General features: G+C 51.9%; 5 protein-coding genes across 5 annotated transcripts; 3 read left to right on the top strand and 2 right to left on the bottom strand.

Annotated features, from left to right (window-relative positions):
* Positions 1–455: 455 nt before the first annotated feature.
* On the top strand, positions 456–1,929 carry EMWEY_00020090 (hypothetical protein, conserved; the record flags this gene model as incomplete). Its single annotated transcript, XM_013480327.1, has 3 exons — positions 456–520; positions 961–1,054; positions 1,504–1,929. The coding sequence occupies 3 exons, from the start codon at positions 456–458 to the stop codon at positions 1,927–1,929; spliced, it is 585 nt and encodes a 194-aa protein (XP_013335781.1).
* A 2,315-nt stretch (positions 1,930–4,244) lies between these two features.
* Positions 4,245–8,039, top strand: EMWEY_00020080 (hypothetical protein, conserved; the record flags this gene model as incomplete). The annotated part of the gene is made up of 4 exons (XM_013480326.1): positions 4,245–5,901; positions 6,273–6,365; positions 6,611–6,834; positions 6,945–8,039. The coding sequence occupies 4 exons, from the start codon at positions 4,245–4,247 to the stop codon at positions 8,037–8,039; spliced, it is 3,069 nt and encodes a 1,022-aa protein (XP_013335780.1).
* Positions 8,040–8,559: 520 nt separating this feature from the next.
* Positions 8,560–10,548, bottom strand: EMWEY_00020070 (cyclophilin, putative; the record flags this gene model as incomplete). The annotated part of the gene is made up of 2 exons (XM_013480325.1): positions 8,560–8,988; positions 9,103–10,548. The coding sequence occupies 2 exons, from the start codon at positions 10,546–10,548 to the stop codon at positions 8,560–8,562; spliced, it is 1,875 nt and encodes a 624-aa protein (XP_013335779.1).
* Positions 10,549–11,982: 1,434 nt separating this feature from the next.
* On the top strand, positions 11,983–16,524 carry EMWEY_00020060 (hypothetical protein, conserved; the record flags this gene model as incomplete). Its single annotated transcript, XM_013480324.1, has 9 exons — positions 11,983–13,538; positions 13,646–13,738; positions 13,889–13,938; positions 14,083–14,747; positions 14,901–14,949; positions 15,104–15,263; positions 15,442–15,577; positions 15,721–15,793; positions 15,965–16,524. The coding sequence occupies 9 exons, from the start codon at positions 11,983–11,985 to the stop codon at positions 16,522–16,524; spliced, it is 3,342 nt and encodes a 1,113-aa protein (XP_013335778.1).
* A 2,466-nt stretch (positions 16,525–18,990) lies between these two features.
* On the bottom strand, positions 18,991–20,970 carry EMWEY_00020050 (KH domain-containing protein, putative; the record flags this gene model as incomplete). Its single annotated transcript, XM_013480323.1, has 2 exons — positions 18,991–20,385; positions 20,515–20,970. 2 exons carry the CDS (start codon positions 20,968–20,970, stop codon positions 18,991–18,993), a joined length of 1,851 nt encoding a protein of 616 aa, XP_013335777.1.
* Between the last annotated feature and the right edge of the window lie 953 nt (positions 20,971–21,923).

Raw genomic sequence — 21,923 nt, 5'->3', positions numbered from 1 at the left:
TATATATATATATATACGTCTCTACTGTGTGCAGCAGGCAAAGACGTCGACGCCCTTCGATCTACATTCTGCTAAGTTTGCTGCAGTTTTGAATAAGATAGTGGAGATTGTCAGAGGGTCACCCAATTCGCCAACTGCCTATACATCAGGAAACAAACGACCAGCAGCAGCAGCAGACGAGGAAGCTGCAGGAATTGCGGCCAAAAGAAGGCATATTCCCGAAGCGCAGCAGGAGCAACAACAACAACAGCAGAAGCAACAGGGACCGGAAAAACCAGAGGAAAAATACCAGAAGGAGGAAGCCCCACCGAACGAACGGCAACAACAGCACCAGCTACAGCAGCACCAGCAGCAGGGGACGGGGGAGAAGGTTCTGGTGTACTCCGAGTGGCGGGAGGTGCTGCTGCTGCTGCGCAGCTCCCTACTAGCCCTGAGGATAAATAGTTTGTGTTACTATGGGTCTCAACAAGAAGCTGCAGCAATTAAGGCATTCTGCAGCAGCAGCAGCGGCAGTCCGCAGGTGCTGCTGTGTTGCCTTCGCAAGGGAGGAAGAGGCCTTAATCTTACGGCAGCAAATCACGTTGTATTTGTTGAATACCCGCTGAACACAGCAGAAGAAAAACAGGCAATTGGAAGGGTTTATAGGTTTTCCCAAACCAAACAAACCCACGTATGGAGGTAACAAGACCCTAGATCCTAAACTGTAAACCCCAATTTAGGATTTACGCATAACCCGTTGTCTCTAACAGCCAAACCGAGCAGGATCGTGTCATGCAGTAAATCATCCCCCTTTAAAATCTGTTATTGTGCCTCTAAACCCTAAATCCTCTAAACCCTTAAACCTCCGCCCAAACCAATACAAGTCTAGCACCACTGCTGCTGACTTCCTCGTACCAGCAGCCTGCAGTGTGAAATTAGGGTTTAGGATTTAGGGTTTGGTTTGGGGTTTGCGAGTTACAGGTTCATTGTCAAGGATAGTGTTGAACAACGAATCGCTCAGCTGCACAAAACACGCATCGCCTCGAAAACCCCCAGCGAAGCCCTTCTTTGCGAGGTATTCCAAACCCCAAACCCTAAACCCTAGAGAATAATTGACTAGCAGTATTCTTTCTCCATACATCCGAAGCCTTCTGATCCAAAAACAATCCTAACCCATTGCGTAATCTCCCGTAAAGTGTTTTTGCATTTCTTGTAAACCCTAAACCCTAAATTTAGCCCTCAGCATATCACTTAAGATTCAAGCATAAACCCTCACCCCTACGCAACTCGCTTTGAGCCATATTGTCTTTCTTATGAATCCAAAGCGCTCCATACAAATATTAGACCCTTCTGCTGCAGCGCTTCCACTGCAGCTGCTGTAGCTGATGCTGCAGCAGCACCGGCAGCTGCAGCAGCACCGGCAGCTGCAGCAGCACCGGCAGCTGCAGCAGCACCGGCAGCTGCAGCAGCACCACCACCTCCTCCTGCAAGGTTGCTGCGGTGGTGTGCGTTCTGCTTCTGCAGCGGCTGTCTTTGGAAGATCTCCACGAATTGTTGCAGATTGGAAGGAAAGAAGCAGCAGCAAATCCTGCAGCAGCGGCTTCACCTGCTGCTGCTGCTGCTGCTGCTGCTCGGGCCGAGGCTCCCGCTGCCTCCACAGCGGCAGGAGCAGCAGCAGCAGCAGAGGCCTTTTGTGGCGAGCGTTCGCTAGAGTGTTTAGCAGCAGACCCACAAGCAGGTGATTACACAGCCGCAGAAACAACAGGAACAGGAGCAGAAACTACTACGGATGCAATCCCATCCACAGCAGCAGGAAGCTCCGCGCTGCGGCTGCTACAGGGTGTTTCGGGTACGCAGGAAGTAGATCAGGAAGCACGATGGAGTGAGGCAGCAGCAGCAGCAGCAAGCGACAAAGCAGACGCCCTGCAGTCTTTCCTCGAGGACGTCTAGCAGCAGCAGCAGCAACAGCAGCTGGCCCGTAGGCGATGACCTGCACTATATTATTACAATTGCAGCACAATAACAACAATAATTTTATTAATATTAATAATAATGATATGATTACTACTAATATTATTAATCACGGCGGGCAGCAAAGGGAGGGGTGGGAAAAGGAGAGCCGCTGCCTTTCTCTTGTTTTAAGTTGACGAGTTTTAAAAGCCTTTTAATTGAAGAACTAAACAGAGTTGCTCTTTATAATTGTCATTATTTAAAGCAACTGTTTTATTATTAGAAGAAATTGTTTTATTTAAATTGATTCTTAGTAGAAGGAATTGTTTTATTTATCATAAAACGCCAGTTGTAGAGACAAACAAACAAATACAACACAACAAAAAAGAACAAATAGGCAGCAAAAGTTTTGCTTGATTTGTACATCTAATATTCTAAAGGTGCTAAGTGTAAAACTCTTCTAAGCAGAAGTAACCATTATTATGATTTTTGCTTTTATTGTTTATTTAGTATTCAATATTCTCAGTCCTAGTTGCATGCATGCGTGCACGCAGAGGCTTTTGGATATGTTTTCATAAGGCTTTTCACCTTGGATAACCAGTAAAGCCTAAACCCTAGACCCTCGCGGCTTGCCTGCCTGGGGCGGAAGTTCTTGTTTGCCCAGCTAGAGCAGAAAATCGATGCCTCACTATAGAAGATCTATGCATGCATCCCTTGCAGCATTGACGAAGCTCTATCTGCCTGCGTTTAGGTTGTTGCTGCTGCTGGTAGGGTTTAGGGTTTAAGCTGTTGCTGTTTAGACTCTCTGTTGATGCGGTGCTGCAGCACGCACATTGCAGCAAACGACTAGGGGCCCCTCGTCTGTCTGCTGCAGGCATGCGGGGCCCTCTATGCTGCCTCAAAGCAGCTGAGGCTGCAGCAAAAGGGTTGTGCCGCAGCGCAGCAGACACGATCTGTCTCTTGTGTTTGCTGTTGCTGCTTCTCCACACAAAGGCACAGCGCTGCTCTGCCCTTGCCCCCACCGAGAGGAGGTGAAGAAGGTAAACAAAGCAGTATGAAGTAAACTATATCCTAATATTTACTCATGTTTAATGATTAACTTTTATTACCGAAGAGCACAGTACAGCTACTGAGCGCTACACACGCAATTGGGTGTAAAGGAATACTAATTCATACGACATAACAAAACCCGCAATGCTTGTACAGAGGTATCGTTGAGGGGCCAGGAAGTTAGGATTTATCTATACAAAGAAGGATATATACTAATGAAACTAATTAATCTATGCACACAATGTTGAACTTGCTGCAAATTGCGGTGTATCGTGTACCGTAGCAAGCCTCTCTCACCTCTGCGTCGGGTGGCCCCACGCAGCTCGTCCGTGGGAGCAGCGTAGGAAGTAGCAAGGGAATGGCGCTTAGTTTTTTAATAAATTGATTAAATGATTGTTTGAATTACAGAAAACATAAAAAAAAAGCCTTTTAAGAGCAAAGGGTTGCCCTGCGCCATCCTCCGTTGTAATACAATCCGTGGGGGCCCCAGACTCCTCGCTTGCTTGGCAGCAGCAGCCAAACACCAGACGCTGCTGCTGCCATTTCTTCTTTTTCCTTCTTTTTGTTGTTTTTGCTCGCAATAATTCGCTGCACGAATTTATTTTGGACTCTGTAGCACACAGAAGAGGCCCGAAGGAGCTGCTGCAGCGCAGCAGCAACGCCAGCCCGAAACGGCCTTCAGCAGCAGCTGCAGCAACAGCAGCAGGAAATCTACCTCTTGTTGCTTCCCAGGCGTTCTGCTTGATTACTTCTGCACCTGCCCTTCGCTGCAGCATCAACAGGAGCAGGCCGATTCGAAAACTGCAGCAGCAGCGGCAGCAGCAGCTGCTGTAGTAGCAGACCTGAGGCACCGTGCCTCGGGTTTCAGCTGCAGCAAACTTTTCTGCTTCTTTGGCAGCCTTTGAATCTAAGTACCCACTGGCGGTTGGTCTTAAATTGCTTGAGGAGACGGGTTTTTTGGGCCGCCGCAGCATTAGCAGGGGCCGCCGCCTCCGCAGCAGCACGTGAGCAGGAGGAGGAGGAGCAGCACGGCAGCAGCAGCTGCTGCATAGAGATGATGCGCCGTGAAGGTGCCCTTGTTGCAGCCACCAGCAGCAACAGGCGCATAATCTGAGCCGCTACAACGTTTCCTTTTGCTGAGACAGGTGCAGCAGCACCATTAGAAACAACAGCAACAGCAACGGCAACGGCACGGCTGCGGCCTCTGCAGCAACAGCGCAACCCGTGGCAGAGGCAGTAGTGGTAAGAGCAGCAGAGTTGAAGAGATGTCCCAAGTGGACACGCTGCTGCAGCAGCAGCTCTTGCTGCAGCAGCCGCAGCACTTGGTTTCTGTAGGAAAGGACACGGCGGAAGAAGAAGCAGCAACATCAGCAGAACCTGCTGCTGCACTTGCTGCTGCGGTTTCGCCTCCTTGGCTTCCCCGTTCAGCAGCAGCAGCAGCACCACCAGATGGAGACCAAACCACAACTGCGAGCTGCACGCCGACTTCGTGCTGCTCATGTGCTGCAGCGGATAGCAGCAGTAGTAGCAGCGGCACGAGGACCATAACCGTTGAGGCTGCTGCTGGGGCGGGGCCCCCTAGCACACCTGGTGCAGCAGCCGCAGCCTGTGTTGATGCTCTTGCTGCTGAAGACCATCTTACGTCTCCGCCTGCAACAGAAGCAGGCGCTGCTACTGCAGCTCCTGCTCCTGCCCCCGCTGCTGCCGACAGCAGCAGCAGCAGTAGCAGCAACACCAGCAGCAGCGGCAGCAACAGTAGCCCGAGTAGCGCAAGTAGCACTAGCAGCACTAGCAGCAGCAGCGTCCAGGGGGATACGGATGCAGCAGCGTCAACCGTTGCTGCTGCTGAGACGCTGACAACAGCAGCAGCAGAGAGCAGCAGCGCTACAGCTGCAGCAAATGCAGCAGATGCAGAAACAGCAGGAGGAGCAGCGACTGAAGCCCCAGCAACAGCAGCAGCAATGCATCGTGTCGATTTTCCAGTAGGAGACGGGGACCTCGCAGCACCAGCAACCACGGCAGATGCGGCATTTGCCGCAGCAGCTGCAGCAGCAGCAGCAGATCCTGTCGCTGCAGCAGCAGGGATTGACCCTTCTGTTTTTGGTGCAGCAGCAGGAGGCGCTGTAGGACAGCCTGGCGTTGACACAGCAGCAGCAGCAGCTGCTGCTGCAGCTGCTGCTATGGGGCCGCTGGGACCCCACTTGTTGGGGACAGACGTGCGGCTGCTGCTGCAGCAGGAGTCTTTGAATCTGCTGCAGCAAACTCAAGCAGCAGCAGCATCGGCCAGAGAAGCAGCAGCATCTGCAAATGTTGCAGCAAGACACGCGGAAGCAGCAGCAAATGCCGTTGGGGAGCTCGCTGCTGCTGTGCGCCGCTGCAGACGCCCCTGCAGTAGCAGCAGCAGCAGTAATGGATTTGCTGTAGCTGCAACAGCAGGACCAGCAGCGAAGCGCGGCAACGCCGGTAGAAGCCAAAGGGGGCGCGGAGCAAAACGCATGCGGCGGCAGCAGCCCAGCACCAGCGGCAGCACAGGGCATACAGCAGCATTTGCTGCAGCAGATCAGCAGCAGCAGAAACAGCATGACGTCGGCAGCAACGAGACAGGAGAGATACCTCCCATTTGTTGTTCTTCAGCAGCAGCGCTGTGGCTGGAACAGCGAGCAGCAGCATTGGCAGCGGCTGCTGCTGCAGTGCAGCAGGAGCAGCAAGGCAGCAGCAGCAGCAGCAGTAGCAGTAGCAGTAGCAATAGCATTCCGCAGTGGGCCATTGAAGCCGCAACAGAAGCAGCAGCAGCAGCAACTGCAGCAGCAGCTGCTGCTGACGCTGATCCCCTTAAACATGTTAGCAGCATTCATGGAGTCTCTTTTCGAGAGGCGGGCAGCTCTTCCGAGTGGACTGTCCGCTGGAAAGATTCGGAGACAGGTTAGTGCTTAGGGCTGAGGGTTTAGTGTATGTGAGGGCATGCGATTGTTGTTAGCGAGGGTTTCTGAGGATTTGGTGCGGTCAATCAGGGTCCTTGTGTGTTGGTTGTCTTGCTAGCAGTTGTATTATTCTCTTTCCCTGCTGATTATGGGTAATTAGGGTATAGGAGGGTTTGCAAGTACTTATGAGGGTTTAGGGCTGGCGAGTTTTGATGCTAGGGTTTAGGGTTGTTTTTTTCAAGAGCATTAACGTTTTGGGGGAGTTGAGGTTTGGGGTTTTCAGGGTTGCAGGGGAATTTAGGCGGATGTATACATAAGGGTTTAGGGTTTACGAGGGTTTAGGGTTTAGGAGGGTGTAGGGCTTGCCTGCAGGCCGCGAATTCTGTCGAGGGTTTAGTGTGGAGGAATTTGGCTATCTGCTGGCGAAGGCTTTGGCAGAAACCCTTGGCAAGCAAATCCTTAGTAGTGAGCTAAACACTATACCCTTTTAAACCCTAATAAATACTTTTAAACCCTCCACCCCTCTATATTAATTTAAACAGCATACATTAGTTATATTTATATTCACATTAGTGTATTTATATTCATGTATTTTTTATATAAAACTGTTTAGGGTTTGGGCTGCAATTGTCGCTATCGCTCTTGCAGTGGTTTGCATGACGCTTTTCTGCTGCATTTGCTGCATTTGCTGCTGCTCGACTGTGTTGCAGCAGCTGCAACCGGTTCAGAATCCGAGCTGGCGGCCCAGCAGCAGCAGTGTGGGGCCCTTCTGCGTGCGGATTCTGACCTTGCAGCATCAGCCGCTGCTGCTGCTGGTGCAACTTGTAGGCAGCAGCAGCCGCAGCGGCTGCACAGCGGAGTGAAGGGAGTTGTCTTTGAGTCAACACGTGGCTGCTGGCGGGGCGTCGTTACGGACAAAGCCACAGGCAAACAGGTGCAGCAGCAGGAGCAAGAACCATTGCAGCGAATAAGCAGCAGCAGCAGAATTAGCAGTGGTAGCAGAAGCAACGGCAGCCGTGCGTTTTGTGGGTTTGGCTGCTGCAGGTCGTTAGGAGATTTAGTGTTAGGAAGTACGGCCATGAAGACGCCCAAAGAAGAGCAGAAGAGTTCTGTCTGCAACAACAACAGCAACAGCAGCAGCAGCAAATGCTGCAGCTGGCTGCCCATTCGGAGGCAGCTGCAGCAGCCGCTGCTGCTGCCGCCGCAGCAAATACAACTGCTGCATTTCCAGATTATGTTGACCCGAAGCTGCTGCTGCTGCCGGATGTTGGCGTGCAGCAGCAGATGCTGCTCCAGCTGAAGCGAGAGGCGGAGATGCAGCAGCAGCAGCAACAACAGCAGCAGCTCCTCGACCCAGCAGCAGTAGCAGGAGTACCAGGATCTGCTGCTGCTGCCCCCGTGCTGCCTAGCCAGCCGTTGCTGCTGGGGGCACAGCAGCTGGTGGAAACCAACAGCAGCAGCAGCAGCAGCGGGGACGCAACAGAAGACCCCAGCAACAGCGAGGCGTTGCTGCGGCAGCAGCAAAGGCTGTTGTTGCAGCATGAGCTGCTCCTGGCTTCTTGTGCGAGGCAGCAGCAGCCACCCCAGACCGAAGCTGGTGTGAGGGATACAGCAGCGGCAGCAGCAGCAGCTGCTGCCGCTGCTGCGCAGCAAGAGCAGCTGCAATGTTTCCCTTTGCCGCTGCATGAGTCAGGTTTGCTCCTGCAGCAGCAGGCAGCGGGCGGCCGAGGGCTACCGCTGTTGCCAATTAAAGAGGGCCCGCAACAGCAACAGCAGCAGCTCACAGAACAGTTGCAGCAGCAGCTATTGCAGCAACAGCTGCTGCAGCAACAGTTGTTGCAGCAGCAACTGCTGCTGTTGCAACACGCCGACTGTCAGCAGGTCCTCAGACCCGAAGACGAATCAGCACAGCAGCAGCAACAACAGCAGCCAGGAGCGTTGCCGCAGGAGTTGCAGCAGCCGCTTCATCATGAGCAGCAGGAGCAGCCCCAACAGCAGCCGCAGCAGCAGGAGGAGCCGCAGCCGAGCGGTGGGGTGGGAACATCCGATTCGCTTGCTGCTGTGGCCCCAGCTTCAGCACCTGCTGCTGCTGCTGGTTCTGCTGCAGAAGCAGAAACAGAAGGCCCTAGTCTCGTTTGAGCCGGCGGCAAACGTCTGCCCTTACGTTGCAGCAGCAGCACCAGCAGCAGTTGCTGCTCCTGCCTGCTGCTACTTCAGCGTTCGCTGCCGGTGTGCATTTTACAACTTAAACTTCGTTTGAGTCTTTCAACGAACCGAAAGAAGAGAACCAAACCAAATGGAGCATCTGCTCCTGCTGCTGCTACAGCATCTGCTGCTTCTACAGCATTTGCTGTTGTCGCTCGAGCATCTGCTGCAGCAGCGAGGAGCCCTTTGCAGGCCCCCGTTCAGTGTAGGGTGCTACACATTCTGTGCTGCAGATTGTCCTGCTCGCCGCTTGCTGCAGCAGCAGCCGCGTCGTGGCAAGAGTGCCATCTGCGCCTCAGGCAAATATGTGCTGTCGCAGAAGGAGCAGCTCTTGCTGCAACAGCAACAGCAGCACTTGCTGCACGGAAACGGCAGGCATCGACACGGCGTTATCTACTATAAAAAATAGGAGCAGCGGCTGCTGCACCAGCAGCACTAGCAGCAGCAACTAGTACTACCACCAGGGTTTGAGATCTCGAGGTCCTTGAGCATCGTACGGTATTGCTTTGTCACGTAGCTTTTGCTTCGGGTCCTGCAGCAGCCTGCTACTGTTGCCGCCGCGCAAGGGGTCACTTACAACTAAATTATCTTTTGCTGCATCAAATTGATAAGCTGTGTTACTGTCAATAGGGAAAGAAAGACCCCCGGTTTGCAGCCAATCTGCTGTGTCGTCTTCTTCTTCTGCTGCTGCTGCTTCTTCGGCCATTGCTGCCTCTCTCGCACGCACCGGCTCCATAGCCCGCTCTGCTGCTGCCTTTGCTGCTTCCAGCGCCTTGTCTCGGGACTTACCCTTGCTGCTGCTACTGCTCCTGCTACTGCTGCTGCTGCTACTGCTGCTGGATTTGAGTTTGTTCTTCCCCGAGGGTTTCTGTAACGTTTGAAGCTGCACACAAAACAGCAACAAAGCAAGAGGGACAAATTTCTAAGGGTGTGTTCCACTATATTAGAGTTTAGACTGTAGCTGTTTTACTCCCATGTATTAGGCTTTAGGGTGTACCTTTTGCCTGAATGCCTTGAGCTTCTCGAGAGTTTCTGCCTGTCGCTGCTGTGAGCTCTTTGACTGCCGCTGCAGCAGCATCAGCCGCCGCCGGTGCTGTGCAGCAGATAGCAGATCTGCATCGGGAAGTGCAGCAGCAGCAGTTGCAATGTCCTTCCGTGAAGGGGGCAGAGGGACTCGCATACGCGTCTCCCTGCTGCTGCTCTCCCTCATGTCGCTGCCCCTGCTGTTGAGCTTGCTGCGGCTGCGGCTCCTGCTCCTACTTCTCCTGCTTCTGCTGCTGCTCCTGCTGCTACTCCTGCTGGTGTTCCTGCTGTTGTTGCTGCTGCTGCTATCGTCGACCTCTGGAAGGGGAGGAGATGGGGTTCCTTTTCCTGCTGCAGCAATAGCAGCAACTCGTTCCATGAGGCGTTGTGCTGCTGCTTCCATATGCTGATCATAGGTTTGCTTCTGCGCATTTATTGGGGCCTCCTTGGAGAGTTTTGGGTCCTCCAGCAGATCGTGTGCACTGAGGGGCCCCTTGCGCTTCTGCTGCTGCTGCTGTTGCTGCTGCGACGTCAATTGTAAATCATCATCATCTTCTGCGAATGACAGCAGCGCTGTATTAGCAGCAGCAAGTTGTGGTCGTTTTTCCTCTTCTTCTTCCGCTTCTTTTTCTTCTTCTTCATCTTCTTCTTCCTCCTCCCATGAAATCACTTCCTTAACCCGAATATCGTCAAAGAAAGTTCTCAGGACTTGAATACTAAGAATCTTAGGGGGGTCCACTGGTCTATCATGTTTATCCACCGGTAATTCCCCCATACGTAATAAATTAAATAAAGAGGGGCCCCCCACCCTCCCCATAACAGTATATCTGCCATTAAGACTATCTGCCCTGCCTAATGTAAAGAAAAACTGACTACCTACACGAGGGGGTCCCCCTCCTTCTTCTTCTAATGTTGCTGCACCCATTAATCCTCTATAACGAAACTTAAGCCGCGAATTCAACTCTAAACCTAAAGGGGGAGCCCCAACTTTGGGGGCCCCCACACCCGTACCAGCAGCAGGGGCCCCACCAGCCTTCTGCCACGGACTACTACCCTTTTTAGGGGGCCCCCCGAGGGGCTGTGGAGGATGAAGATGGGAACATGGGGAGCCCCCCTCCTCCGAGTGAGATGCTTCTGCCTCCCCCTCGTTTTCTCCAGTAACTGTTTCTTCTGCTGAGCGGTCATATATGCTGCTGCCACCCCTCCCTGTGCCTGTGGGGTCACCTCCTTGTATAATAAACCCTGGTATAAGTCTATGAAAGATAGTATTATTATAATACCCCTCTAGAGATAACTGTAAGAAACTCCTTACTGTCATAGGGGCCTCCCTTGCCCATAAGTCAACATCTAGGGGCCCCATCGTTGTAGAAATCACAACACGAGCCGTTGGCTGCGGCTCGTGAACGTACACCTCCGACATTGTCGGGAGATATTTCTGCTGCTGCTGCCGCCACTGTTGTTGCTGCTGTTGCAGCTGCTGCTTCTGTTTAATTCAATACAAGTTTTACCTCCCTCTCCTAACTCAAATACGACCAATGCTGCTGCGCCGGAGCCGCCTCCTGCTTGTGCTGCTGCTTGTTACGTTGCTTATGCTGCTGCTGATGATGCTACTTATGCTGTTCCTTATGCTGCTGCTAGCAACTGTGCCCAAAAGGTCGCTGCTGCGGCCGCTCGTTATGCAGCACCTGCTGCATCTGCTGCTGCATCTGCTGCTTCATCGGCTACTACATCTACTGCTGCATACGCTGTTGCTGCTGCTCCCAAAAAGTCAGGCTCCAAAATCTCCACAGGGAACCACACTGCTGCTCCTGCTGCTGATATGTCTGTTGCTGACGATGATGATGTTGCTGCTACTGCGACTCCCGCAGCGTTTATTACAGTTGCTATTGGGAGGGAATTTGGCGATGTTGCAGCAGCTGTTGTTTGTTGCTGTTGCTTGCGCTCCTCTTCCAGCGGCCGTAATTGGAGGTCTTGCGCCTGCTGCTGCTGTTGCTGCCGCGGTTGGGGTTGCTACTGCTGCTGTTTCTCCCGCTGCTGCTTATTCTTGCAAGTGTTCTACAGATGCTGCCAAGGAGGGTGTCTGACGGGTTTAAGAAATGAAACAGAGATATATGTCCCCACAATATAAACCCTAAACCCTGAACCCTAAACCTTAGGCCCTAAGGCATAACTAAAAAATCTTTTTTGATTTTCTATGTCAACCCCTCCATTCTCCTTGCATGCGCAGCCACGGCGAGCGCCCGGGGACTTCGGCTGCTGCTGCTGCAGCTGCTGCCATTGCAGCTGCTGCTGCTGCTGCTGCTGCGGCTGCTGCGGCTGCTGCGGCTGCTGCTGCGGCCGTTGCCGCACACAGGTTTATGGGCTCTTTGGAGGTTTATTTTGTATATCATAAATGCCAATTACAAGCCCAAATGCTAAACCCCAAACCATAAACCCTAATCTTGGGGTTGCGCTGCCCAGCTGCCCCAGTGGAGGCGTGACCCCATCACGCCCAGACACCTTAAACTATAAATCCTAAACCCTAAGCCCTAGGCCTTAAAGATCGGGGTTGAAAACCCTAAAACCTAAATCTTAACAATTATTTACGTCTTTTTTCTATACTCAAATATTTAAACCGCGTCAAGCCGCATCCACGCGGCAAGACACCACCGCCTGGCAACAGTAGCTGCAGCAGCGGCTGCAGCAGCGGCTGCAGCAGCTGCTGCAGCAGCGGCTGCAGCAGCTGCTGCAGCAGCTGCTGCTGCAGCAGCAACAATAGACCATGGCGGGACGGGGCTCCAGTGTGTCTTCCCTTCCTCCGGGGCCTTCCCCCACGCCTCCGAGCGGCCGTAGGGGGCTCCTCCGCAGCACCAGCATGGTCAGCACCAGCAGCAGCAGCATGAGCAGCAGCAGCAGCGGCAAGGGTTCAGCAACTTCCACGGGGGCTCCCCCAGAGGGGGCTAAGCAGGTAGGGAGAGGCCTCCGCAGGACTCTGTCGAGGGGCTGCCGATCTGGGGGGGCCCACACGAGGGCGCTTGATGCAGGACAGTCCTGCAGCAGCAGCAACAGCAATGACAACAGCAACGGTCTCAAGGGCGCTGCAGCCTCAGCCGCTGCAGTTGATGCTGCTTCTGGGGTGCTTGAGCAGCAGCAGCCGCATCAGCGGAAGTCTCGCGCGGCGGCTACTCAGTCTGCTGCTGCTGGTACAAACAGAGGCCCAGCTAAAGGCAAAGAAACTCGTAGCGGTGTCTCCGCCCATTGCAGCAGCAACAACAGCAGCAGCAGCAGCATAGCAGACATGGAGGTAGACCGTGGGGCCCCACTTTCTGGGGGCCCTGCTGCTGCTACAACTGCAGCTGCTGCCCAGGATTCTGCTGCTGCAGATTCCCCCGTTTTAACAGCAAGAAAGGTAAAGCAGCAAAAGGTCTCGAGTGGGGCCGCCGTACCATCTCCTGGGGCCCCCGCAGCAGCAAATCGGAGCGCAGGCACCCGCCGCAGGAAACCTCCTCACAGTAGTAGTAGTAGTAGTAGTAGTACTAGTATTAGTACTAGTAGTACTAGTAGTAGTACTAGTAGTAGTAGTACTAGTAGTAGTAGTACTAGTAGTAGTAGTACTAGTAGTAGTAGTAGCAAGGGGCCTAGCGCAGCAGCAGCTGCATCGACGGAGCAGCAGCAACAACAGCAGCAGAACAGCAGCAGCAAAAGTCGTACATGTACTGCATTGCGGCAGTGCTCCTTACGAGTCGGCAGCAACAAGCCAAACAACAGCAGTAGCAGCAACGAGCCCAGCAGCAGCAGCAGCAGCAGCAGCAGCAGCGACTCTGAGTATGATGAGGAGTCTAAGAAGGCCTCAAGCCGCAAGGGCCCCCCCCGCAAGAAAGTCTTAAGCCCGCTTCTGCAGCGGTCATTTTCTGATAGGGTTTCTTTGCTGCACCAGCAGCTGTTGTCTCTTCCATCAGCAGCAAGCAACAGCAGCAGCAGCAGCAGTAGTAGTAGTAGCAGTAGCAGCGGTGCAGCAGCAGCACTTGTCAGTGGGGGCCTCATTTCTGGTTTAGGCTTATCCTCTGCCCCCAGTAGGGATACTATTGGTCTGCTGCGGCGAACACCTTCGCTGCTGCAGCTAGCAGAGGCTTCGCCAATAGGCAAACACCAGCAGCAACAGCAGCAGCAGCATGGGTCTGAAGAGCAAGAGCACGATGGTTCTGCTGCTGCTGCTGAGTCGTTGGCAGTAGACTACAGCGGCTCCGCAGCACATATGATGCTAGAGGAAGATGAAACAAGAAAGGAAGGGACGGAGAGCTCAAATGCTGTCATCGCGCAGCTGCGGCCTGCAGCTGCAGCAGCAGCAGATTGTTGCCTTTCGATCAGAAACGGAGAGACAATCCGTTTGGGGGGCGAAAACTGGAAGGGCCCCTTCCCCCTTCATTGCTCGTGAGTTGCTGCTGTTGTTGCTGCTGAAGTTGGAGTTAATAGGGGTTGCTGTTTCTGCTGAGGTAATGCATGTTGCTGCTCCTGCTGCTTTGTGTTTGTGTCTGCAGGCAATGTGGAACCCCCCGTGAGGCGTCGTTAACGGCAGAGGAGGGGGTTGGGGCCCCCGGGCCCCCCCCTCGATTGCTGCTAATGTTTGCAGGGTAAGCAGCAGCACACAAGCGGCCCTAAAGTTGCTACTGTTGCTGCTGTGTTTAGAGCTGACGAAGTACAACTAAACTTCTGTTGCTTTACATTTGTATTTATTGTGTTGCTGCTGTGTCCCTGCTACTTTCTGCTTCTTTTTGCTGCAGCGACAGCACCAACCGCCTTCTTGCAGATGGAGAATTCATTAACCTCTCCAGTGCGTAGCAAATCCTTCGCAGCACCAGCAGCGCTAGCACGGGAGTAGCTTGCTGTCAGGCTCACTGACTACCAGGGAAGTTGAATATAATCAGGGGCGGGGATTCGGGTTTAGGGTTTAGGGTTTCTTGTTGCGTATCTGCAGAGTCGCCGGTGGCCCACACACACGATTGTGGCCTTAAGTTGCAGATCGTGTTCATGGCGAAGCAGGAGGAGCTTCAGCAACAAGGGCAGCAGCAAGAAGTGAAGCGGGAGACTAAAGAAGTGCAACAGCAAAATCAAGCAGAGCAGGAGCAGCAGCAACAACAGGAGCAGCAAAAGGAGCAGCAGAAGCCGGAGGAGGAGGAAACGCACAGCGGGGGAGCTGTGGTTTCGTTGTTGCGTTCTTTTATGAAGCCTTTTGTTAGAGCTGCTCGTAGCCCTCGCCAGCAGCAGAAGCAGCAGGAAGACGAGCAGAAACAGCCCCAGGAAGAAAAGCAGCAGCAGCAGCAGAAGCAGCAGGAGGGACAGCAGCAGCACAAGCAGCAAGAAGAACAGCAGCAGCACCAGCAGCAGCAGCCGGTAGAAGAACCCGACAACGACGTATGGTTTGACGCAGAGACGTCGCAGCGCCCCAGTCCTTGTGCTTCTTCTACGGACCTGCGGCAGCCCCAGCCCACTAATAACGACAACAACGGCAGCAGCAACCGCAGCAGCAGCAGCAGCATGGAAGCAGATGCAGGGTCTCCCGCAGCTGAAGGGAAGCTTGTCTTGCTACAGCTGGTTGAAGTCCGGGAGAGCCAAAAGCCACAAAAAACGCAAGAAGTGACAGTACGCGCTGCTGCTGTTGCTGCAATTGTTTCTGCCCATGGCTCTTGCTCGTGCTGCTGCTGGCTGAATGTGCCTCTGTTGCTGCTGATGCCTAGAATGCCTTGCTCCTGCTGCTGCAATCATCTGGATTTGTGTGCTGGTGCTGCTGCGCAGAGCCCTGGCAGCCCCTTGCTTAGGCCTGTCGTCGACCTGCGGATTGGAGGTGCGGCCATCCCCGCCAAACCCCTAAACCCTAAAACCCGAAACCCTCAAGGCCGTTGATACAGCCCCCGCCTCTTTAGCAGCAGTTATCCCTCTTAGCAGCTTGAAGGTTTCGGTAATGTGTTGCTGCTGTTGCTGCTGCGGTCTTGCTGCAGAGGGCCCACGCAGCCCGCTATCGCTGCTTGGTCGGAGCCTTAGCTCATCTCCTTCTAAGACTTTGTCGCGTTTGGGGTCTCAGCCACATTTTTCTCCTTTGAGACCTTCGCAAGCTGCTGCAGGCCAGCTGCTGCTCTCCGCAAGTCAGGAGGCATTCAAGTGCGTCTAGGGTATAGGGTTTAGAGACAGTGCCTAAAGCGTAGAGTGTCGTGAGGCCGTTGACGGCCAGGGTTTAGGTTAGAGTGAGAGGGGGGTGGAGGGGGGGCGCCTTCTGATGTTTACGGCTTAGGGTTTCTTATGGCTTTCGACGGGTTTAATATTTGGGGTTTGTCTTCAGGGGCCCTTCGCAGTCGCAGCAGGGTCGGGGGGCCCTAGAGGGCCCGCCTTTGCGGTTGCAGAGTTGGGCGGGTGTCAAGAGTCCCTTGAGGCCCCATACAGGATTGCCTGAGTTTGAATTAGAAGTTGCAGCAGAGGTCAGTGCATGCAGGGAGAGTAGCAGGAGGGGGGCCTCCAAGCGGAGAGGCTTACAGAGAAGAGAAGGAAGCTTACAGCTGTCTAGGGGCCCCAGTGGGATGGTTTAGGGTTTACGGGTTTGCGGTTTACGGTTTGTGTGCAGGCGGTGGTTTCTTGGGACGCGGATATTGGGGAAGTCCGACGCCTCATCCAGCAGGTCTTAGACAGGCGATATGGTGAGTCACTGGGGCCCGCATTCGCACTTCTAGGAGGGCCCCCTACCGTGTTTTCGTTGCGGGGGTTCCTGTTGACACACCTCTTTGATCTTAGGGGGACCCCTGTATTAGAAGGGAAGGATCCCTTTGGCTGTATCTGTTGCTTCTTTGTATGCGCTGTTTGTTGCACAGGAGAAGGTCACAATGTCCAGTTTGATTTAATAACAACTCCCAACGTTGCAGCGAAGGAGGGAGGGGGTGGGGGACCCCTGGCGCCCGTGGGGGCCGCACCAGGGGGGCCCCTGAAGGCGCGGTGGGTCTTCGAACTGCCTGCAGTAGAGGGCCCCTCTGTACCCTTTGCTGAGGACTGCGTTCGGTTGGGGGACCAGGAGGCCTCCTTCCTGCCTGGCGAGGGTTTGTGTCTCTTAAAGAGTGCCCTCGCTGCCTACTTTAAGGTAAAGGGGGCCCCCCCGAGGCCCCGCGCAGACGCTGCAAGCGGCGCTGCAGCATCAGCAGCACCGCCAGAAGCACCAGCAGCAGGAGAAGCCGCAGCAGCAACTGCAGCAACAGCAGCAGTAGGTGTTGATCCTCATTTGTCTGAGGCCATTGAAACCCTTAGAAGGCCCAGTGATTTGTTTGACAGTTTCGAGGACGACGCCCCTCCATCAGACACGGAAAGTCCCAGTCACAACTCTCCCGTTGCAGAGAAGGCGGGCCCCCCTCAAGAGGCCCCAGAGGAGGGTCCCCCGTAGGGGCCCTTTTAGCGAGGAGAGGCCCATGCACCGCAGGAGTCCCCAGAGATTCGCCATATCACAGCTAGAGGAGGGGCGTACTCCTCTGCCCCTTAGAAACAAGTCAAGGGGAGGGGGTGAGGGCCCCCGTCTACACATTTCCATATGGCCCCACGCCGCCGCAGCTCGTTAGGGAGGGCACTTCAATCGCCTGCAAACCCTTATGGGGGCCCCTGTTAGCCGAGCAGACAGAGAGGGACCGCCTTTAGCTGCTTTTAAAACACAAATTATTGTTTTAATGATGGCGCAGATGCCACTTAGCTGCTGAGGGGGCAGAAGAAAACGCTAAACCCTCTTTCTATCCGTTTTAATGGTTTTCTTTTCCTTACGGGGGTGTAGGTACACTCCAGCCGATACTGTGGTTGTTTGCGGTGTACATTCGCTACATTTGTTACATAGTTTGCTGCTGTTGCTATTTAACCCCCATAGGGAGTTAATGCAAACTACGAACAGCTTTTATCGGCAGTGCTGCTGTTGCTGCTGCTTCCTGCAGCCGAAAGCAGCAATGGCAGCAGCAGCAGTTCTTTTGCCCGAATATATTCGTGCAACTTTAGCTGTAGAAATGAAAATTTTATATATGTAGTGTGTGCACACAAAAAAGATGTCTCCCTGTCCTGGTGTATGCGGAAGAGAAAGGGAGGTAAAAAGGCAAAAAGGAAAAGCAAGTCTAATATATAGACACAAACAAGAGCATTTACAGGAGGTAAGAGGAAGAAATACAAGGAGAAAACATTTCCCCCTCCGCATTAAAAGTACTAACCGGCATAGATGCTACATTGCCTTCGTATACCTAATATGCATTATACATTATATATTTTATAAAATATATGTATATACTGCTGCTATATATTTTATGTATATTGCTGGCTATCCAAACATATTTGTATGTATATTCCTCTATTTATGTTAATATGCTGCTATTTTGCAGCTTTTTGTGTGCTGCTGCACGCACACTACAAATAAAAAATTCTTTCCTATGGCTAAATATTGAATGCAAAAGCAGCATTTGTGTGCTACTTATTTTATGATGTATTCTTCTTGTGTAGATATATAAAGTGGCTTTATGGCTGTTTGTGTGTGCTCGGTGTACAGACAGCTGCGACGCCGTTGCGCTAGTAATCTGCATTAGATAGAAAAGAGTAATGAATTGTTTCTTATGACAAAAATAAAAATAAACAGAATATATAAATTGGTTCCTATTGGGAATAAAATCTACAATATATAAATATATAAATATATTTATATATATAAATATATAAATATATTAATATTTAAATATATGGTGGTGGTGATACACCACCACCTGCGAATACACTGCAAAAGAAGAGCTTCTCTGCTGTATACACCGCAAAAATTTCTGCTTAGTTTCCTCTTCGAGGAAACAAAAGCATTTAAAGAAAAAAAACACTTGTGCTACCTCCATGTGCACATTATAAATATTCGCTGCTGTTGCTGCTGCTGCTGCAGCAGCAACAGCAGCAATAGATATTTGTCTAGTCCCCTCTTCTTCAAATATAACAATGCATGCAAATGATAATGTCTTGAGCACAGTCTACTAATAATAATAATCATATTAATAATAAGCATATTTATTAATAAGCATACATATATATGCACTATTATATAATATATATTTTACTAATAGTATTGTTATTTTAGTGTTACCCAAGCTTAATAAGGAAACACAAAACGGTTTTTGTATTAACCCTCCACCGCACACCGCTTCCCTGCTGCTGCCGCTGTTGCCGCTGCTGCCGCTGCTGCCGCTGCTGCTGTTGCAGCTACAGCTACACAGCCGCTGCTGCCGCTGCTGCCGCTAGCAGCAGAAATGACGATGTTGCAGTGTCCACATGATATTAAATGCATTGTTAAATATTCTTATAATTAATAAGAGGGGGAAAGAAGCTCTTTCTTACTGCAGCTATTTATTAGCAAACACATGCATAATAATATGTATTATAAAATACATTTTTGTGGGGTCTATACACTATATATATTATATATTACATATTATAATTTATATATATAATAAACATATTTATACATTTTATATAATATATTATATACTTTATATTATATACATGCAGATAAGAGCGATAAGAAACTGCCGATAAATAAATCCGCTGCTGTGCCTCCATGCGATTTGCAAAACCGCAAAAACACCCAAACGCCAAAAACGATTCCGCGCCCACTGCTGCTGCTGCTGCTGCTGTTGCTGCTGCTGCAGTCATCTCGGGCAGAGAAAAAGACATAATTACCTTCTAGAGGGAACATTGTCGATATGCGTAGAGGGAGTGAAGGAGTTTGCTGTAAAATCACAAGGCCGAGCACCAGTTCTGCTGCTACTGCTGCTGTAGCAGCTGCTGCTGCTGCTGCAGATGGTATTGCTGCTGCTGCTGCTGCTCCTTGGGCAGGGATGATGTGTAGTCAGTTGCGTGAGACGATATGTAGGAGGGCGGCCAGGAAAACTGCGACAAGAACCAATAAAGCGAGGCTCGGTTGTTGCTGCCGCTGCTGCTGCTGCTGCTGCAAATCGCTCCTCGCTGCTCCGTCTACATCTCCCAAGTTGTTGCTGCTGCTGTCTTCTGAGACTGTTGGGAGCTTGTCAGTGCTTCCTGCTGCAGTGCTACAAGAGGAGAGATCCCATGGTGCGTCTGCTGGGCCCTTCTCTGTTGCTGCTGCTGCAGTTGCTGCAGCTGCTCCTGCTCCTGCTGCTGCTACTTCAGCACCAGAAACTGTTGCTGCTGCTGTTGCTCCCTTGCAGCTGCTGCGAGATTGTTCAATAACCTCTCTCATGTTGCGCGTAAGGCTGGGGACAGTCTTTATGGGTCTTGGTGCTGCTGCTGCCGCATCATTGTTTTTCGTTGCTGCCTTCGCTTGTGCGCGGGCCTCACAGAAGCGTTTGAATGCAGCAGCAAAGGTGTCTTCAGCAGTAGGGAGGCTGGCAGTGCTGCTGCTGCTGCTGCTACTGCTGCTGGTGCTACTGTTGCTGCTGCCCGCTTCAAGAAGAGCAGCAGGGTTTGAATGTGCCCCCATGACAAGAGAGAGTGCCCTTCTCCTCAAGAGTTCTCTTTCCCTTTGTTGTTGTTGCTGATGTTGTTGCTGCTGTTGTTGCTGCTGCTGCTTTTGCATGTGTTGCCTCATGCGGAGTTCTACAGGCGTAGGCGACGCTGCAGCCGCTGCTGCTGCAGCCGCCGCCGCTGCTGCTGCAGCCGCTGCTGTTGTTGATGACGATGTTGTTGCTGCTGTTGCTGCTGCTGCTGCTGCCTCTTGTGTAGCTGTAGCTAGAGGGGAGTCGAAGTTATGTTTGCGGTAGTAACAAACATGTCTACAAGAGGCTTTATCAGGATGAGCATTAATCTTCTTCAAAAGAGTAAATGCAGCAACACGAAGACTTTGTGTCTTTCTTGATTCAATAGAAATAATTCTTTCCGCGCATGCCTCCTCTGCACTAACAAAAAGAGGAGAAATATTTATAGATGCACCAGAGGCAACACGTAGAGATTGAATATATCCTCCACTACGTCCTATTAAAGACCCCACAACAGCTCTTGGTACGCATAGACGCAAGGAAATAGGTGCTGATCCTGCATGCAGAAGCAGCTGCTGCTGCAGCTGCTGCTGGAGAGGTAAGGTATTTAGCCCGTCTTGATGCTGTTGTACTGCTGCTGCTGCTGCTGCAAGCTCTTTGCTGTCGCCTGCTGCTGCTGCCAACTTGTCTAATATCCAATCTAACACATGCAATACAGAGCTCTCGGGGCCTTCTAATGCAGCAACTCTTTCTGTTGTACCAGGGAAATACATCCCATGAGGGGACAGGACCTGCATAGCCACAGCAACAGACACAAAACAAATACATTAACACAGCTCCTCCCAATGCTGCATCTGATGCCGTTCCTGCTGCTTCTGCTGCTGTTGTTTCTGGGGGTTGGGAGGGGTAGCTAGACTCACAATTTTGGCTCCTGTAAGACTTTTAAGTGTTCGAATTTCGCTGCCTGCTTGGCCAATGATGATGCCTGCAAGATGATTCGATACTAAGAGTTTGCAGTAGCAGGTGTCTGCTGCTGCTGTTACTGTAGATACACCCAGGCAGAAAGGGACGCTGCTGTTTGTGCCGCTGCTGCAGATAGTGCTGCTGAGGGTGCTGTTTTGAGGAGCAGCAACCGTCAGTTGAGGGGTTGTTGTGCCGCTGCTGCTGTTGCCGCGGGCGCACCCGGTGGTGCTGCCGAAGAGCTTTTCATGACTGCTGCTGCGGTCACTGCTGACGCTGGTGCTGCAGCAGTTGTTGGTAGTAGATCGTTTTCCGCTGCTGCTGCTGTTGCAGCTAGCCGTGGCAGGGCCTGCCGCTGCTACTTCTTGGCCTATGACGCAGAGCTGCTGCGCCCTGTGTTGCGAGTCGCCTCCCATCTTATAGAAAAGGACAAGAACGGAAGGGAAGGGTTATCTATCTGTCAACAAAGCCAAATGCGGGTTGTTGAGGTGTACTGAGGTGTATGTACGCGGGGGCGAGCCGAAGGCTGTTGTTGCGGTGTATGGACACCGGACAGCTGCCGCCGCTGCGCGCCGCTTAGGGTCTGTTAGGGGAGGAGGGAAGGAGAGCGCAAGTAAAGAAGAAAGGTCTGCTACAGCAAACCAATTCCGTCAGTGTATTGATTGTAAACAAAGATTAAAACAACAGAAACACCTACCTCCCCCCCCCCTTCTCATTCGCCAGCTACAGAAAGAGAGGGGAACAGACAGCGGTCTGAGTCGTCAGCGGCTGCCTCTGCTGCTGTGCGTACCGCACCGCCTTGCTTGTAGTCGTTGTAGGCTGTCTGGGGGGATAATTTGTTAATTTTAACAATATTTTATATAATATTCATCACTTTTATCTTTTATAATAAATACATTTAGAAACAACACTCAATTTAAGCGTCTTTGCACACCGCTCAGCACGGACCGCCACCCGTGGTCGGCGGCGGCTCGAGGACACAGTCAGCTGCAACAAACGCTACACTTTGTCTTCTTTTTTCCATTCCTTCTATAATTTAATTTATTCCTTTAAAATATTTAAAATTTGTTGCCTTTAAAGTGCCTTTAATACCTACCTTCTCCCGAAAAGTCACCCAGCAAGCCGCTAACTACCCACAGACAACCAAGCGACACAACAGAACAGCCCGTCCTTCTGCTGCTGAGCGGTGGCGTCAGTGAGTCCCCTACAAAATAGCAGTAATTTTTCTTCTACTTTCATTGATTTCCTTTTTTATTATTTTAAATACTTCTTTTATATGCAGGATTAGGAGAACAACAACATCTAAAGGCCAGAGAGCGCCGGCGCTACTGCTCACCGCGCTCCTTCGTGTTAGAGGCGACTGTCTAAG

This window comes from Eimeria maxima, genomic scaffold (assembly GCF_000499605.1).
Source record: "Eimeria maxima Weybridge genomic scaffold, Emw_scaff181, whole genome shotgun sequence".
Lineage (NCBI taxonomy): Eukaryota > Apicomplexa > Conoidasida > Eucoccidiorida > Eimeriidae > Eimeria > Eimeria maxima.
Note: the sequence above shows the minus strand (reverse complement) of the source record. Positions and strands in the feature narration are given on the sequence as shown.